Source organism: Kryptolebias marmoratus, linkage group LG17 (assembly GCF_001649575.2).
Source record: "Kryptolebias marmoratus isolate JLee-2015 linkage group LG17, ASM164957v2, whole genome shotgun sequence".
Classification (NCBI taxonomy): Eukaryota; Metazoa; Chordata; class Actinopteri; order Cyprinodontiformes; family Rivulidae; genus Kryptolebias; species Kryptolebias marmoratus.
Window position 1 is genome coordinate 13,731,463 of NC_051446.1, and position 16,670 is coordinate 13,748,132.

The 16,670-nt window shown below is 42.9% G+C and overlaps 2 protein-coding genes across 5 annotated transcripts in view; one reads left to right on the plus strand and one right to left on the minus strand.

Annotated features, from left to right (window-relative positions):
* Positions 1-149: 149 nt before the first annotated feature.
* Positions 150-14,919, plus strand: katnip (katanin interacting protein). Of its 2 annotated transcripts, XM_017418582.3 has the most exons (29): positions 150-261; positions 773-872; positions 2,187-2,275; positions 2,506-2,681; positions 3,093-3,205; positions 3,296-3,397; positions 3,537-3,668; positions 3,909-4,149; positions 4,305-4,436; positions 4,552-4,700; positions 4,893-4,999; positions 6,111-6,207; positions 6,306-6,515; positions 6,924-7,061; positions 7,805-8,627; positions 9,068-9,835; positions 9,920-10,128; positions 10,825-10,903; positions 10,985-11,156; positions 11,256-11,421; positions 11,741-11,907; positions 11,996-12,060; positions 12,484-12,594; positions 13,018-13,157; positions 13,242-13,343; positions 13,437-13,597; positions 13,754-13,780; positions 14,082-14,167; positions 14,283-14,919. In XM_017418582.3, the coding sequence occupies exons 2-29, from the start codon at positions 861-863 to the stop codon at positions 14,339-14,341; spliced, it is 4,833 nt and encodes a 1,610-aa protein (XP_017274071.1). In that variant the 5' UTR covers positions 150-261; positions 773-860; the 3' UTR covers positions 14,342-14,919. The 2 variants fall into 2 exon arrangements, with proteins under 2 accessions (XP_017274071.1, XP_017274072.1); XM_017418583.3 differs by lacking the exon at positions 13,754-13,780.
* A 1,242-nt stretch (positions 14,920-16,161) lies between these two features.
* The window catches only part of LOC108237077 (cytochrome c oxidase subunit 6B1), a 3,314-nt gene continuing 2,805 nt past the window's right edge, over positions 16,162-16,670 (minus strand). For all 3 annotated transcript variants that reach the window (XM_017418273.3, XM_017418271.3, XM_017418274.3), the window contains exon 4: positions 16,162-16,393. In XM_017418273.3, the coding sequence (XP_017273762.1) occupies positions 16,340-16,393 (54 nt within the window). In that variant the 3' untranslated portion in view covers positions 16,162-16,339. The remainder of the gene's footprint in view (positions 16,394-16,670) is intronic.

The window sequence follows — 16,670 nt, forward strand, 5'->3', positions numbered from 1 at the left end:
TGCTAGTTTTCTATTTTTTTCCTACTGTTTATGTACCATATACAGTGAAACGCTGGAGTTGTATAGCAGAAGGTAGAGACAGTGCTTCCGGGGGGGGGGCGTGTCTAACACTGCTGCGGCTCTCCTGATTGGTGGAAAGCTATGCTGGTTACCGAGCAACGCAACACACAGGGCACATGAGGAAAACCCTTTAAAAACACTCGGCAACACCGATGCTAACGGCTGTAAATACATATAAAAAAGAAATGCATAACACGGACTGTAAGTATGTCTTTTATCATAGCCTGAGTAAAACTTATACATACACATAAAAATAATACCATTTATTTTTTTTCGCCTTGTAAAGTAGGTACATGCTAGCTTATTAGCCTACCAGTTTGTTGTTAGCGTTAGCGCCAGCTTGCTAACGTTGCCTCTGCTCAACATAGCAGTCAAGTTGTGCGTTTTAACAGACTAACAAAGAGGCTGTAATTAAGTAAATAAGTAATAAGCTTTTTGAAAGACACATTAGCTTATCTGCAACGGGGAGTGCTAGTTAGGATGTTGGCAAAGAAAACCGCTACCGAACCGCCAGCTCTCTGCACGTACATGAACAGTATGTTTAGCTATGATGTTTTTTTTTACTCAAACACCCCTTTTAACGGTGTGTTACGCGAAAGGGCTGCTGTTATATGAAGCATCTGGTGTGGTGCAGTGTTTACCGGGTGTGGCGCATACCTTCACAGTGCAGGTCAAAGCTAACCTTGGGGCAATCGTTGGTGTCACCCTGCAGTGGGACTCAAACACAGCAGAGACATGTTTCAGTGATCGACCCCCTTCAAAATATAGGATAGTGTCAACACAGTCCTCTGCAGCACACTATGGATATGGAGGTGAGAGATTTGTGCTGCTACCAGTAAGGTTGCTTTTGATTTCACACAGCCAGTCACCCCTTTCCATTATACCTACTACTTTGAACCTGCAGTAATGCATGTCTTATTGCACAGCAGTATCTAAACTGTCTCTGTTTGCCTGTGGATTCTATCACTAACGAGTATTTTCCTTCAAATGTCTTTCCCTCTTCTCTGCTCCTGATACTGACCAGGCTGTAGCCTAATTGACTAGTAAAACCTTAAGTAAGAGCATTGCAATGTCTTTTTTTTGTCTCGCATGAAAATTTAAAGTAATGGAATGGCATGAATTTTAAGTGACTGTGTTTTATGCAGACAATTGATGCTCCTTTCAAAGTTTAATACGACCAGCAGTTTTAATCTTGAAGCAGACAGCATCTGGTGGCTTCTTCTGTGATTTTTTAGTTTTTACCTTATTAAAGGCTAAACAAAGAGCATGATGATAGATCGGACCTGCAATTACTTTGGATGACTGTGATCGTCTTTGCAAAATTGGTAAACTTTTGTTTGGTGTATAAACATGGCTCGGTTCTAACAGAAATGCCATATTTCCATCACTGTTTCTGCACCATTTTTTTATTATTTTGGAGACCTTTGTCTTTTAGTTACTGCCATCAACTGCTCAACTTGATGCGCTTCTTTTTTATATTAAAGTGACTGTATTTTCATTAATATGTATTGTCATTAATGACAGATTTAGTTGCAGGGCCGTACATCATAATACTGCTGTGGGCTCATCCCAAAAGCAAGCCCAGTAAATTGCAGGAATTAATTTAACTGATTTGTAAAAACAAGAAGTGTCAGTCAAAAGTGCTGACATGTGTTTTGTTAGTACTATATATTAGTTTCCCTGTAAAATAGACATTGTTTACTATGCAGAGGCAGATTACTGTACAGTGACTGTCAGGCTCAATCCTAACAAGTACAGGACAGGACTACTTTTAAACAAAGAGTTTCACTTTGACAAGGTATTTAAATATTGGGAAATATCAGTAGCTGTTTGCTTTCACTCCCATTCTGGGGCTGGATCTTAAAATTGAGTCTGCAGGTTTTTAGAGATGCATTTAGTGGTGATTCTGAAACAAACTTCTCAGCCCGACACAACACACAACCGTGACTGAAGTTTTTTTTCCACAAGCTTGGAGGAGCAACTTGCATGCATGAATGTTGTGGTGCGTAGAATTAGGTTGTTATAGGCCGTAAATGTGCTATGTTCACTGGGACTGTTTGTTTTCATTCTGAGCCTTTTTGACTCCTCACTGTGTCTCTGTTTTATTGATGCGTGTGTTCATGAAGGAGACCAAGACGTTCCGCGGGGAGAAGCCTGCTCCTGCTGTAGACGACACTCTGGATGAATATTTAATTGCCCTCCAGCAAAAAAACAGGTGACACGTGAGCACAGGCTGCTGCAGAAGGACAGATTGGATTTCGCAGAGGAGATGCACAAGTTCTTTGTGAATTTTAGTGATTTTTTTTCGCATCAACACTGATTGGTTTGGGTACCTCAAAAAATTTGCGTTTCAAGTGAAAAGCATGCATGTGTGTTCTTATTTAGAAATGAATTTTTAGTCAGGCATATTTTAAAAAGTATGTATCAAGTATTTTTGCTCTTCAGAATCTTAAAGCGCCTCAGAGTGAAAGACCCAAAGGAGATTGAACTGGAACGGCTGGAGCAAGGTTTTTCCATTTATCTTAACGGAGCAAATGCCGAATGCAGTAAAAAGCACTTCAAGGGCTCCAGTACCAAGTCTGACACCTCTCTGCCTGCTAGGAGATCTGCACGTACGGCCGGTATGCTGCTAGGTTACTTAAATGCAAGTTTAAATGATAGACCTTTATGTAAAACCTTATTGCAGGAAATTATGTCTTTACATGTTTCTACCGTGAAATTAAAGCTGCAGTCTCATCTTTTTTTATTTCTTCTGTCATGTGTCGACCATATGGAGCCCAAGCTAATTGCCACCACTTTTCAGCTTGTATTTTTTTGTAGCGTGATTTCATGCCCAGTCCCAGTGATTCAAAGATAGTGACAGTTGTAGCTGCCAGCGTTTCTCTTTTTTCTTTTTTTTTTTCCTATTTTTTTTTTTTCCTTTTATATGCTGTGGACCATCTGCATATGTGATTTTGTGTTTCCTCTCCTCCGAGGCTTACAGTCTGCTGCGAGCTGCTCATGCTCCTTTCTGTGTTGTGACTCATCCGCAGATATCTGTAGAAGCGCCCACCAGCTAACTGAAGATAGTCGTCATCTGGATCCGTCCGACAGGAAGAGGAGCCAAACTGCCCCAGAAAAGGTCAAGAGGAAGGAATGGGTGCAGGTACAGGCCTTCGATGTTTTAGTCTTTGATAATGCATTAAAAAAAACATTGAAATGCATACAGTAACATTTTCTTTTTTTTTATGTGCAGGATTCTGTTAAAATTAGAACAGAAGATGGATTGTGTTTGGCAATATCCCCAGAAACACGCTACTCTGAAGATTTTGAGCCTTATGAGAGTGTAGACATGGAGGTAGAGTGACAGTTTCTACTAAGACAGTGTGTGTAGGTGTTTTTTTTTTAGGGGAGGAGCTATGTGTCACATTCAGCTGTCTTAACATCTCTCTGTCTTGTTCGTTTTCCTCTTATTCAATCTCTGTGTTTTTTTCCAGAGATCGCCACGAAGTCCCCGCTGTCAGAAAGACAAGGTTTCACACTCCTTCAGCTCCAGGCCTGAAAGCCAGGGAGGCCAAGCAAACCAGGAGCACAGCGAGAAGGTGCTGCTAAACCTTGAGGACGTGAAGGTGAGCAGAATTTGTTTCTTTTTAAGTCATGCTGTTTAGCTAACTTAAGCTGCAGTGAATTACCTGAATTAGTTTGATGCTGCTTGGTGTTCATTTATGACAGATTTCAAGGCTAGTCACAGAAATCAAGGAAATCCCTGAACTGTCAGCCTATTTGTGCGTCTGTTTTGTCCCGTGAGTGCTACATCTGATGTCTGTGAGCACAGATGCGCACACAAATACCGACCTTTTGTAAACTAGGTGATACGTCGGAGCCTGGAGGTGAGCATGCGACGGAGCAGCAGCGGCTCAGCGGGGGAAGAGTTGGACGAAGAGTGGGTAGAGGAGCAGATTGAGAGGGAGGAGAGCACTGAGAGTCTGGATGAACTCGGGCTGCCTCTTTCCTCCTCCAAGTCCTCTGCTAATTCTCGGACAAGCAGGAATCATGGCCATTTTGACTCAGCAAACCTCATTGTCCTGGACTTTGGACCCTCACATAAAGGTAAGCCTGTTTTATTCTTATCCATTTCCTCAGCTCGGATATGAACTGAAGAGGCATTTACATCATTGAGGTAGATTGTTCCAATGTCTAGTTTTCTTTACTAGCAATATGAGATGCAGATGAAAAGATGCATGTATTTTCTCTATTTGTTTTAGGTCGTAAAATTGAGCGTTCTCTGTCTGCAAAAAGGAAAGAAAGCATTGATCCCTTTATACCAACTAAACCTATGTTGGTGAAGAGCAAAACATTAGATAGGCCATCTTCGAAAGAGAGCTGGGATGGTCAGAGTAAGTCTTTTTCCTTTCACCTAATGTTCAAATTTAAAACATTTGTTTTGACTGATGATGATTTTTCCATGGTCTCCGTACAGATTCATTAAAAATAGTTTGTTTTTTTCTTAAGGGCCAAGGAGACTGGAGAGGCCCCTTTTAGCAGCCAGAAAGGCTTCTTTTGAAGAGCGAGACTCAGAAGAGGTCGCGTGCAGCGTGCGCCAAGCCATACAGAGGGAAAACACCCCTGTACAGAGCGAGGAGCTCTTCAGCCATAACACGGTCTGCCTTTACTGTCCTGATAATTCTTCCTGCTTCACTTAACCAGAGGCCAACTCTTTAACTGTACTATTTGCAGATGTTAATCTTGAGCTACAGCTCCTTCTGTGGTACAATCTGTAGATCCACACAGGTACTCAGATAGATTTTCCTGCATTTGGCTTCCATTTGATCATTTGGTTTCTTTTCATCCAGGCCCGGGGACATCAGACGATGAATGCCTTAAAGCACCACAGCACTCATAACAAAGATGAGAACAATGTCACTCTGGCCATGCAGAGAATAACACTCATGGATCATAGGTAATCTTCCAAACAGTGACGGTTAAACACTAGGGGTGGAGGGGTATATGTATTTATACTGAACCGTCTTGAACAAGTGCAGGGACTTATATGTCAATATTATATGTCAATATATTAGTCAATCAAATACCTCTCTCTAAACTACTGTACAGCCCCCTTCACATAAGATGAGATATGGGTTGTGGATGATCTAAGGGTAAAGCCCAGAGCAGGGAGGGCGGCCATGTACAAACAGCGGTCAGGTTTGTCATTGACTGCTGGGAGAATAAAAACACATTTTCTAGCTGCAGCTTGAGAGCTGCGTGAATTTGTCAGGCTGTCAGAGAAAAGCCCTGGCATTACATTTATCGATGAGGAGGAGGAGGAAAAGAACGAGCAACAGTTTCTGTTAAAAATATCCCCAGAGTTTTTGAGGTTTTAGGTCCGTTCAGCCGAGGCTGCCGCAATAAATACCACGTTTATTACCCACTGAGAAGAGAGCAGTGTCGGTTTTGAAGGACAGCCGCAACAAAAATCATATAAACAAAAACTAATTAAGGCTGCAGAGTGAACGCCTAGCAGTAAACACTGTCAGTAAATAGCACAAGCTCCAGTGTGCACAAAGTTTAGTGTTGTAAGTTATTAAAACTTTTCTTTGAGACATTAGGACACTGTTTACAGATTAAATTAGATGACTAAGACAGACCAATATGACTTATTTTTAATTTTATATTGAAATTACCATTACACAGATACCTTATATTTTATAATACCTGATATCTTAGACCCTCCTCATGTGCACAGGTGTTTTTTGTTTGTTTGTTTACAGTTTTACCAAACCATGACCCTCACATCCAGGTACCACCATAGCAAACTTTAAGGTGTACCATTACACCCATTTTAAACACATAATATACAGTCCTATTTTGGGTGGAAATGACACCTGGTGTGTTTTGTAATCCTGTACATTTTTTTTTTATAAAGATCCATTTTACCCTAACAGTAGGAATAGATGGTAACCACACCCTGTTACACCTTAAAGATTTATGTTTTGGTGTAGTTGCTGTAGTGCTAAACTGTCACTGACCACTAATACGAGGTCACAATAGACTCATGTGATAATTCTGTTCAGGCAGCAACAAAAACTACTGAAAGCCCTGGAGAAACTGGAAGCTGGACCCATCCACAACATTCCTCAGACTGTCCCAACCGACTACAGCAAGCAGCCAGTGAGTCAACAGCACCGGCCTGCACTTCAGCATGATTAATCCTGATCCCGATCCTGCCGGGTGTCGCTCTTGTGAATGGTTTTGCATTTCTCTTGCAGAGAGAGCAGTCATCAGCAGAGGTCACCCCTGCCTTGTATGTTACTATGGAGATCCTGTCCAACTGGGGGAACACGCTGCAGGTTGGGCTGACTGAGTTGCAGTTCTTCTGTCACCGAAACAAGAAATTATACGTCTCGCCTCACGACCTGGACATCAGGAATGTTGACTATCCAGGGAATCTGGGGGCGCTTGTCAACGGAAAGGTGAAGGTGGGTTTCTGCCGCCTCTGAAATCACCCCGTTAGAATGACTTCTGTCACACAAATTACATCTGTGTGTTTGTTTACAGTCTAAATCCTGCACAGATAAAGCTGTATTCAGTGCTATTTTGTTACACCTGTCCATTTTCCTGCTGTGACAAGTCAAAACATCTGCTGTAAGGAAAGTTTACCGACCATTTGCCAAGACTTTTTCAAAAATAAAAAACTTAAACGTGGTTGAAGGATTATGGTAGATGCTAGCCTTGAAGAGCCCTTACTAAATAGGTTAAATTCAATGCTTGACTGACTGCACAGTGAAATGTAAGGGTGATTCAGTTGTAAATTTATATAATTCATTTCAATAATAACCCATGTTTGCTTTTATTTGTTCTTTCTTTCCCCCTTCCTGGATTGACAGACCACTAAAGAGCGCCACATGTGGACATGCCCCTTCCACCCTCCCATCCAGCTCTACTTTATCATCAGGAACACGGAGTATGCTCCAGATTTTGGAGTATCCTGTATTAAAATCTGGAACTACAACCGAAGCCTGACCGTATGTGTATTTCTTAACATATCATTATAGATTTTGAGAGCCCTTATTGCTCAAGTCCAATCTGTTCCGCTCCTCTGAGATAATTTGTTTTGTGTTATGTAGCTGGCAGATGGAGCCCACAGCTTGTGTGTTGTCATTACATTGGGGGGGAACTGATTTGGTGAGGGTACGTCGGGGGAGTGGTTCTCTTTAAACTGTGGCTGCTTGAGCTGCCAGCCAGTGGATCCGAATATAGAGCAAAGAGAGATTACCCTCAGAGGATTAGTGTAGCATGAGCTTCTGTCTGTCAGCGTCACTGCTGTTCATAGAAAGGTGCAAAAGGCCCCTTGCATTTTGTTGTAGTTTTCTACAACCATCAGGAATTATTTAACGTTTGTATTTCTGAATAAATGACTTGAACATTTAAGGTAAGGAACTCCTGGGGGGATGAAGATTCTTGTCTGAATTTGGGGTTTATTTCCTAGCGGATCAAGCAGACTTGAGCTGGACTTGTCGTTTGTGATAGTGCTAATTACCTCTGGCCTGGAACGTTTTTATAAGAATGGGTAAATTATTTGCAAAAAACAGGCATTTGCAGATAAAATATCTATTATTATTCATTTATTTTATTAATCTTTTTTTAACCAGGCAAATCTAGAGTTTATCTTGATGTTAGGATTATTCTAAAAGTCAAATGCTTTGAAAACTGTGAGATATCGCTATAAATTCAAGACGGCGGTTAATCAAAGCTGTTTCTTTTCCAGGACCTTGACATCTGTGCTCGCCATATAAAGCTGTACCTGAACTGCACCCTTGTGTTTGAAGGAGAGCTGGAGAAAGGCTGCGGCAACCAGGTCTTTGACTACAGCACCACAATTAATCTGAAGGATTTCCAGGCATCAGACACCTTGTTCTCCAGCCCTGTGTCTTCAGGACACAATCTGCGGGGTGCGAGTCCACGTCGCTATGAGGACAGGAAGAGCGGTGAGGGCAGCAGCTCTCAGCGACACCAGAGTTCAGTAGCTTCGTCTGACCCAGCAGGCCAGATTATGATAGACATGCAGGAGAAAGCTCATACGCCGCTGCCACCCATCACTACCTCGCGTCGCCCCGCGTCGCAAAGAAGCTCTTTTGACCTGTCCGCCTCAGAAGAAGAACCCCTCTCCCCCAGGCAGCAGGTGGAGCAGACAGTTACCACCCAGCCTTCCTCCTCTCGGGTTGCGCCCCAGTGGCTGCAGCCCCTGAACAGGGCCGCTCCAGAGGGCTGCGAAGCCAACCGAGAGAAGCCCCGGTGGCTGGTACCTCAGCACTCTGTAGAAACTAAACCGCACCCTGTTTCATCCTCCTCTATGCTCTCAGAGCTGCCCTGTAACCCAGGCCGGGTGTGCAGAGGGATCGATAGGACAGTGAATGGGGGTCAGTGGAAGGATGACTCCTTGGACCTGAACTGCGACCTGCTGGAGGAACTGGGAGAGCAGAAGCCAGATCGGCCCATCAGTGGACGCAGGAGCTCATTCAGGAACCACTCAGTCACGGTCAGGCAGACAGAGGAGAAGCAGCACAGAGCCACAGCAGTGACAAACCCCGGTAGGTTGTGTTAGTTGTTGCTCTATTTACAGTATTCCTATTTAAATGTAACCTGTCTGGCTGCTCAATGTTACTACACTTCTAAACTTATTTTTACTATTTATTGAAACTCTGATATGTGCACTGTGTACTTTTTAAATAAAGAAGAAAAACTTGTAAATACTTTAATAGGATTTTTTTTAAGCCATCAGCTTTAAGCTTTGTTCTGTGAGAGCTCAGAACGCAACTCAATCAAAAGCTGAATCCTTATGTTTGCAAGTCATGCAAAATGTTTTTCCATATTTTATTTTAATAACTAAACTCCACAGAGTACCTTTTTCAGTCTTGAGACAGCCATATCTTTTGTGTGTGTTTAGTGGTTAATCATGGGTAGTAATAAATGTGAAGTTTAATCACAGAAGGATTAATAATTTCTTTGGTTTGTACTTTGTATTTTCCAGAGGAGCCGATGTGTTTGGTGAACACGAACAGGAGGCAGAGCAGCTCTTTGAGCCAGCTGCTCAGCCAGCAGGAGGACACTCTCAAGGAGTCCTGGGACTCACTCATGAAGTTCAACCAATGCCAACGTGGACGCATCTCCAACATGGGCTTTGAAGGGGACATTTTTGACGAGTTTCTTCAGCGTCAGGGACGCGGTCCCCCCGCACTCCCGTTAAATCCCCCTACAGCACCCAAAAGCCCACTGTCCTCCCTAAACACTCAGGGGCTCCTGAACGAAGGCCCTGATGATGATCCATTCATGGAGCGGGAGGATGAGTTTGAGATCCCGGTGCTGCCACAAGGCCAAAAGCTGGTAATAAACATCCTGTCCACATGGGGCGATCGGCATTATGTGGGTCTCAACGGCCTGGAGGTGTTCAGCTCCAGCGGAGAGCCTCTTCGGCCTTCCCACATCTGCGCCGACCCCCCAGATATCAACATTCTCCCAGCATATGGTAAAGATCCACGCGTGGTCGCCAACCTAATTGATGGTGTCAACCGCACTCAGGACGACATGCATCTTTGGCTCGCACCTTTTACACCTGGTCGTAGCCACACCGTCTTCCTGGATTTTGGAGCTTCTTACCAAATTGCCATGATCCGAATTTGGAACTACAACAAGTCACGCATCCACTCATTCCGCGGTGTGAGAGAGGTGGAGATGCTGCTGGATGGGAGGTGTATCTTCAGGGGAGAAATTGCCAAAGCCTCTGGAACGCTTACTGGTGGTATGTCGCCAGAAAAATGTCACAACTTTATGCTTTTCCCCCTCCTGTTACGTTTCAACCGACTTCCCCATGTTGTAAATTCAGGGTTGGACCAGTTCGGAGACACTATCCTGTTCACCACTGACGATGAGATTCTGGAGGCCATGTCTCATTATGATGAAACCTTCCTCAGTGAAGTTGAGAGTCCTGAGAACTTGGTGTACGAGGAGGAGCTGCAGAGACCACGCACCGCTGATGGAGAGGGAGAAGAAAGGCCTTTCACACAGGCTGGTTTCAGAGAGGAAGACCTCACAGTAAGTATAGTATAGTATCGGCAAGGTGTATGCATTTCTTTTTCTAATATTTTAAATCTAGAGACGCTGTTCAAACTGAGATTGTATTAAGTGGACAGAATTTAAAAATCCTTCAGTCTACTTGTTCAACCAAGCATGCGATTTCAGTGTCAAAGGTAGAGGGGAAGGGATGAAACAGAATTTGATCTTTGACCAATTGGTTTGGCTTTTCACACTCCAGCCCAACAATATTGTGCTGGTTTGTCAAATAAAGACAAAAGAAGTGATTCATCACTAGGAGTTTGATGAGATGTTGTGTCTTCATAGTCCCTGATTGATTATTTGTAGAATGTGGATTTCTGAGACAGTAGCTCCCCCAAACAGTCATCCCTGTTGTTTTCCTTGCTTCTTGTTTTACTTGATGTTTTTTTTCTGTTTGTTTCTCATGTTTTGGCTCCATCTTTTGAATTGGATTGTTATTTTGGTACATCTGTAGTCTGTGCAGTCTTAAAACTTTAAACTGACCACCATCAGCTGCAGGGAAACCTGAAGAACCTTTGCAGACTGGTACAGATAGCAGATGTTTTACTACACAAGCCCCACAGTGAAACAGACATATAAACTATGAATTTTCTTTAAGAAAATGGATAAATGGAAAATGACCCACACTGTCAACAAGTCAGTGCCATTCAGCTATTCTCTGACATCTATTTTTAGTTGAAACTTCAACTCAATCCCACCGCGAGTCAGTCTGTGGAGAACTTAGAACACGTTCCCGGGATGTTCACCGGAAAGTGTGAGTAGACTAATCATAGTCTGTTATCTAGTTCTCTTTTTACACGGTGTTTGGTACAATGGCTGTCTGCTGTCGTCCCAGGCCTTACTCTGGAGCTGATGATGACGTGGGGTGACTCCCACTATTTGGGCCTGACAGGACTGGAGGTGGTGGGTAAGGACGGCGAGAGCTTACCTTTAGATCTCAGTATGATTTCTCCGAGGGACCTAAACGACCTGCCAGAGTACAGGCATGACTTGCGCACGCTTGATAAGTACGTCTGACAACAAACGTCACATGGCCCATTCAGTCTCAGTCTAAGCTTTGGCCATCAGAGCATGGCTTGTCTTCAGCGTGTGCTTTTGTCCCACAGGCTCATCGATGGCCACAACATAACCACTGATGACCACCACATGTGGCTGATTCCTTTCTCCTACGGAGAGCTCCACATCTTGAACATTGCCTTCAGCAAGGCCCAGACCATCGCTGGTCTCCGCATCTGGAACTATAACAAGTCACCCGAGGACTCGTACCGAGGGGTGAGATGCGTTTCTGCTTCACTCAAACCATATTTGTTATGAGCAAAAGCACAAATTAATGTAATTTTCTGGTAATATATTTGTGTGAAATCACTAAATCAATAAATTAAACTACACTACAGGACTTATTAATTTGAAGTCAGGCTGTTCTTTTTTGGCAGATAAATATGAACTATTTTCACATTAAAAAATTCCATGTTATGTGTACAAATGCACACAGTTTTCAAACAAACTGTCCAACTTTCAAAGTATTGCAAAAACATTACTTTTATTCTCTGTATGTTTTATAAATGTGGACATTTCTTATTGTTTGGTTTAGGTGAAAGTCATCCATTTGTACATAGATGATGTTGCCATTTCTCCAGCGGAGGGGTTCCTGATCCGGAAAGGTCCAGGACATTGTCACTTTGACTTTGCCCAAGAAATCCTCTTTGTTGACTTCCTTCGAGCGTCCATCAGCAACAAGAGGACTGAAGACTCCCAAAAGTACAAACCAGAATTTGAATTGTTGCAGTTTTGAGTCGAATGTGGGCATCGTACCTGCTAATGTTTAACTTTGTTCATTCTGATTTAGGGGTAGCTCTAAGAAACAGGAAAAGGCCAGCATGGACTACGAAGCTCCCATCATGCCTTGTGGCTGTATCCTTTTACACATTGAAGCGAGTTTACCCTTTTTTTTTGTCTTTTACTGTTTAAAGAACCAAAACTGGCACAGAGTAAAGTTTACATACACTGCTCTAAAAAGCTTTTAATTCAGTAAGATTCTTTGTCTGTCTTGAACTGTTTTGAAATCTATCTAAAGTTAGATTGGGTTTATGGGATCTGGAGTTTTCCAGTGGGGTTTTTGAAGTGTTTGTCAGATTATGATCAATCAATTTTTTTTCATCTCTAAGATTTTTGAGACAAACGTAGAATTGTTTTGGTATTTAATGTTGTCTAGTGTTTTGTTTCATCAGTACATAAGCAGCTAGACACACAGTATCATGTCCAAAAGTAAAACTGAAGGTGTTGTACGTGTGACACAAAGAGCTCCTTGTATCGTCTTTGACCATCACCTGGCAGTCATCTTTCAGCTGCTGCTGTTTACAACCTGGGGAGACCCATACTACATCGGACTGAACGGCCTGGAGTTTTACGACCAGAGCTACGAGAAGATCGCCCTCACTGACAACAGTATCCTTTCCTATGAGTCAGGCATTTATTTGTTTCAATTTGATTTAAACAGGGACAACGCATAAAGCAGTGCAACCGTTGTCCTGTAAATGGGCCTTCTGGCCAACTGCTCATTCACAGACCCAGCCCCTGGTTAGTAGACTCCATCCATCCATCCATCCTCTTTACCCACTTCTCTATTCTGGGTCGCAGGGAGCTTGGTTAGTAGACTCCCTGCTGATAAATAAATGATGGCATTATCTGCCTGCATTTGGCACTGAACATCATTACTATCAGGTAGTTCATTAATACACAAGCAGAGGAACAACGGTTTTATATTAGAACTGCAGATAGAGAATAATTAAACCTGATAATTTGTTTAAACCGATGAAAGAGTAGTTCTAAAGATAAGATCTCATGAGTCTTTAACATCGTGTCTATCAGACATTGCGGCTTTTCCGGACAGCGTCAACGTACTGGACAATGTGAGCGGTGACGTAAGGACTCCGGATAAACTAATAGATGGAGTCAGTAACACCTACGACGGCAGACACATGTGGTTAGCCCCAGTTCTGCCCGGAACGGTGAGGAAGTGTGTCAGGAGAAGCTGAACGTCGTTAGCCGACTCGGGTCGAAATCCGACAGCATGTCTCTCGGTTTCCTTGCAGGTGAATCGGGTTTACGTCATCTTTGACCAGCCGGTGACGGTGTCCATGATCAAACTCTGGAACTACTCGAAGACACCTCAAAGAGGAGTGAAAGAGTTCGGGGTAAGCCTTTCAATCTGCTGTTGGGCATGGCAGTAACTCGGTTTTGGTTTTTTAACATCTGCACCTATACCTCCATCATGTCTGTACGTGCAGCTGCTGGTGGACGACCTCCTGGTGTACAACGGCATCTTGGACATCGTTAGCCAGACAGCGAGGGGCATTCTGCCGACTTGTGACCCGGTGGTGCCCTACCACACCATCCTGTTCACAGATGATGTCTACATTGCACATCGTGAAAGGAACACCCTCATCAGGTGCACCAGCTGTTGCTTCAACCTTTGTCCAGATGTCCACAAATTGTTTTGTTGATTGTCCAATATAGACAAAATTAATTAATGGACAACATGGGTTAAGTTAAACCTCATTGCCCCAATAACTCAGTTGTTTTGAACAACTTTTGTCCACTTCAGCCCTCGTGGCAGCAGACGCCACCAACAGTAAGTGAGAGTCCTGATGGCTTTGTGTCAGCACCTCCTGGTGGTCAAACCCTGCACTGCAGCTTCCTCCAGTGCCCTCAGAAATCCTCACCCCTTCTTCACCAAACACTTCAGTTGTAATGTCTCAGTCCTCCCCTCTCTTCCTTTTTCTTTTACTTGTCACTTCCTGTTCCATTATCAGCCCTATAAAAGGCCGTGACGCACAGACTTTAAATCCCATCTTCCCCTCCGTTTTACTAATTTTCTGTATGTAGAAACTGAGGAAATGAAACATCGTCTTCCTGTTTTTGATGCGTTGCAGCAATCACGTGGAGGACCAAGATGTGATGATGACCAACGAGAATCAGATCGTTCATCACTACAAGAAGAAGCAGACCGCAGATCCAGGTGGTTCAGAAAAAAAAAACAGCTGAGCTCAAATAAAACAACAACTCTCTTGGCGCCTGGATTCAGAAATTTCTGTTCCGGTAATGTAACACTAATTTATTCTCCTTTAACTTAGCTCTTCGGCCTAAAACGTGCATGACCGACGGTGGAAAACACGGAAAGAGGAGATACTAAGAGACGTGGATCAATAATTCATCGAACGAGGGGACTTACAGCTGACTACTACGTTCCACCGTCGGTAGACAAACCTTCCGTTACATCGTCGAGCAACCACAGAAGAGGACAGCTCAATTAGTTCGCTCACACACTCACCGAGTTCCACTTCGTATCTGGATTCGTTCTGCGTTTCCCTGTGAAAACACCCACCCACATACTGTACAGCACTCCCACAGTGCCAGGATAATTCTGAGGCTGCATTTTATCAGCGTTCCCGTGCCTAGTACTGAACACTATACCTTGTGGCTGCTGTGTGACTCGTGCTGCATATTCTACTGCTACTTGTATGTAAACCCCTCCTGAACAAACTGAAATAAAAGAAAACCTCAGTGACTTATCTACTGATGAGTCAAATGTTAACCCGAATATGAAAACGCCACCTATTGTAAAGCTATGCAGCCAGTTTATATCTATTTCAACCTGGAGACACTCACGACAAAAAGAAGCTGCAATTAAATGGTTTTATTTGACATGACTGACATAAGATATTTGCCGCTCAGACCTCGGCGGAAGACGCGAGTGTCGACAATAGCAATGCGCTTCGACGAGAAGCTCAGGTTGAGCATTAGAGGCGTCTTTCCCGGGCCGGACACTGGTGGTGGAGGTTGAAGAGGGGAAGGAAGCTTGAGGCAGCTGGGTGGAGAAGGGGTGGAGGTGGGCTGAAGTTCGGCCGGCGAACAAATGGGGCCATGATGGAAGTCCTTTTAAACGAAGGCTTGCTCGCTGATTGGATACGCTGGAGGCGCGGTCTGATGCTGATAGGCTGGAGTGGAGGTGCTTGACGCAGCGATTAGATGCAGGTGAGGCTGGAGCAGGTCTTCCAGTCTGAATTTATGCCTAGGCTTCATTATACAAGAGTTAGCTTATATATTCCGCAGCAGGTTTTACTTGGAAGTGCTTTCTGAACAATTTTTACCTTTTTGTAAGATCTAACAATGATGCTTAAGTCATTAAAAAAGGTAAAAATGAGTATATTTCACCTTAAATTAAAGAAGTTATGCAAAGCTTTCCTATTAACACACCTACTTGGCTTTTCTAAATGAAGACTTTGTTCAGACGTGCTTAGCGTTGAGTAGTAAAATCTTGTTTGCGATCCAAGTGTCCTTTATCGAAAGTTGCAATTTGCTTAAAAGGTAGACTTTTGGATGCAAGCTTTTTTTTTCCTTTAAGAAGAAATAAAATGTAGATAAAAGGCAACCGTTAATATGCAAGTACTATTATCTTACCTCAGATTATGTATATTTAATAAGGGATAAATCTGGTGTCACCTTCATTGTAAGTCTGTGGCGTGCTTCCTTTAAATATTTCCTGTATCGTTGCATGGAGGGGTGTTTGTAATCATCTAAAACTCATTTTTTTGGTTTTTAGCTCTGCTACAAATATTCACGCTCCTTACCTGTGGGAGTGATTTGTTTATGAAATGCAGTTTTATGTATTTAAGTTCAAAATATCCCACAGTAACAAATAATCACCAGTTCTGCTCCCCTGAAGTGGTGACTTATTGTACGTTTGACTTTTTTTACATTTATTTTTCTAATCTTTTTATGTGTATATTTGATGTAGGTTTATTTAAATAAAATGTTAACACACATTTTCTGAAAAACGTGTGGTTATTATTATTTATTTATTTGTCCTCTGAAGGGTTTTGGTCGATCACGTATACAGACTACTTAATAAATCTAAACTTTGAGCCGTATGTTTGTATTTTTAGACTAGCCAAAACAAACCCCTGTTTATTCATTATTCCCCACGGGGAAAATACACAAGAGACAGCCGAGCTCTATTAGTACATCCTGAGAATTTTTAATGCAGTAAATTCTGTGGTATTTATAAGGAATGACCATTCAGTTTCTATCTGTTCCTGGGACAGAGCTTCAGAAGTGAAAACAGCATCACTTTTACAAACACCGATAAAGGTTACATCTTTGTAGGCAAACAGCTTTAGGGATGGCGGGCTCAGATTTTTCCTGGAAAGGTCCCGTCTTCTCTCTGCTCGTCCCATTTCTCAATCTGAAAAAAAAAAAAAAAAAAAAAAAAAAAAAGGACAAACTTTATGAAAATTATTCCTTTTGTGTTCGATACAACATTTCACCGTTTCTAAATCACTATTTAATCATCAGGACCCATGTCCCTGCATGTTCTGTATGTTTCTCTGCCTCAACGTCCCAGATTTAAACAGATCAGTCATCAGCAGGCTTCTGCCGACATCGATGACGCACTAAAGAGGTAGTTCAAACATTTTAATTGTACGAGCTGCAGCAGGGGCACACTCCGGGGGGGGGGGGGG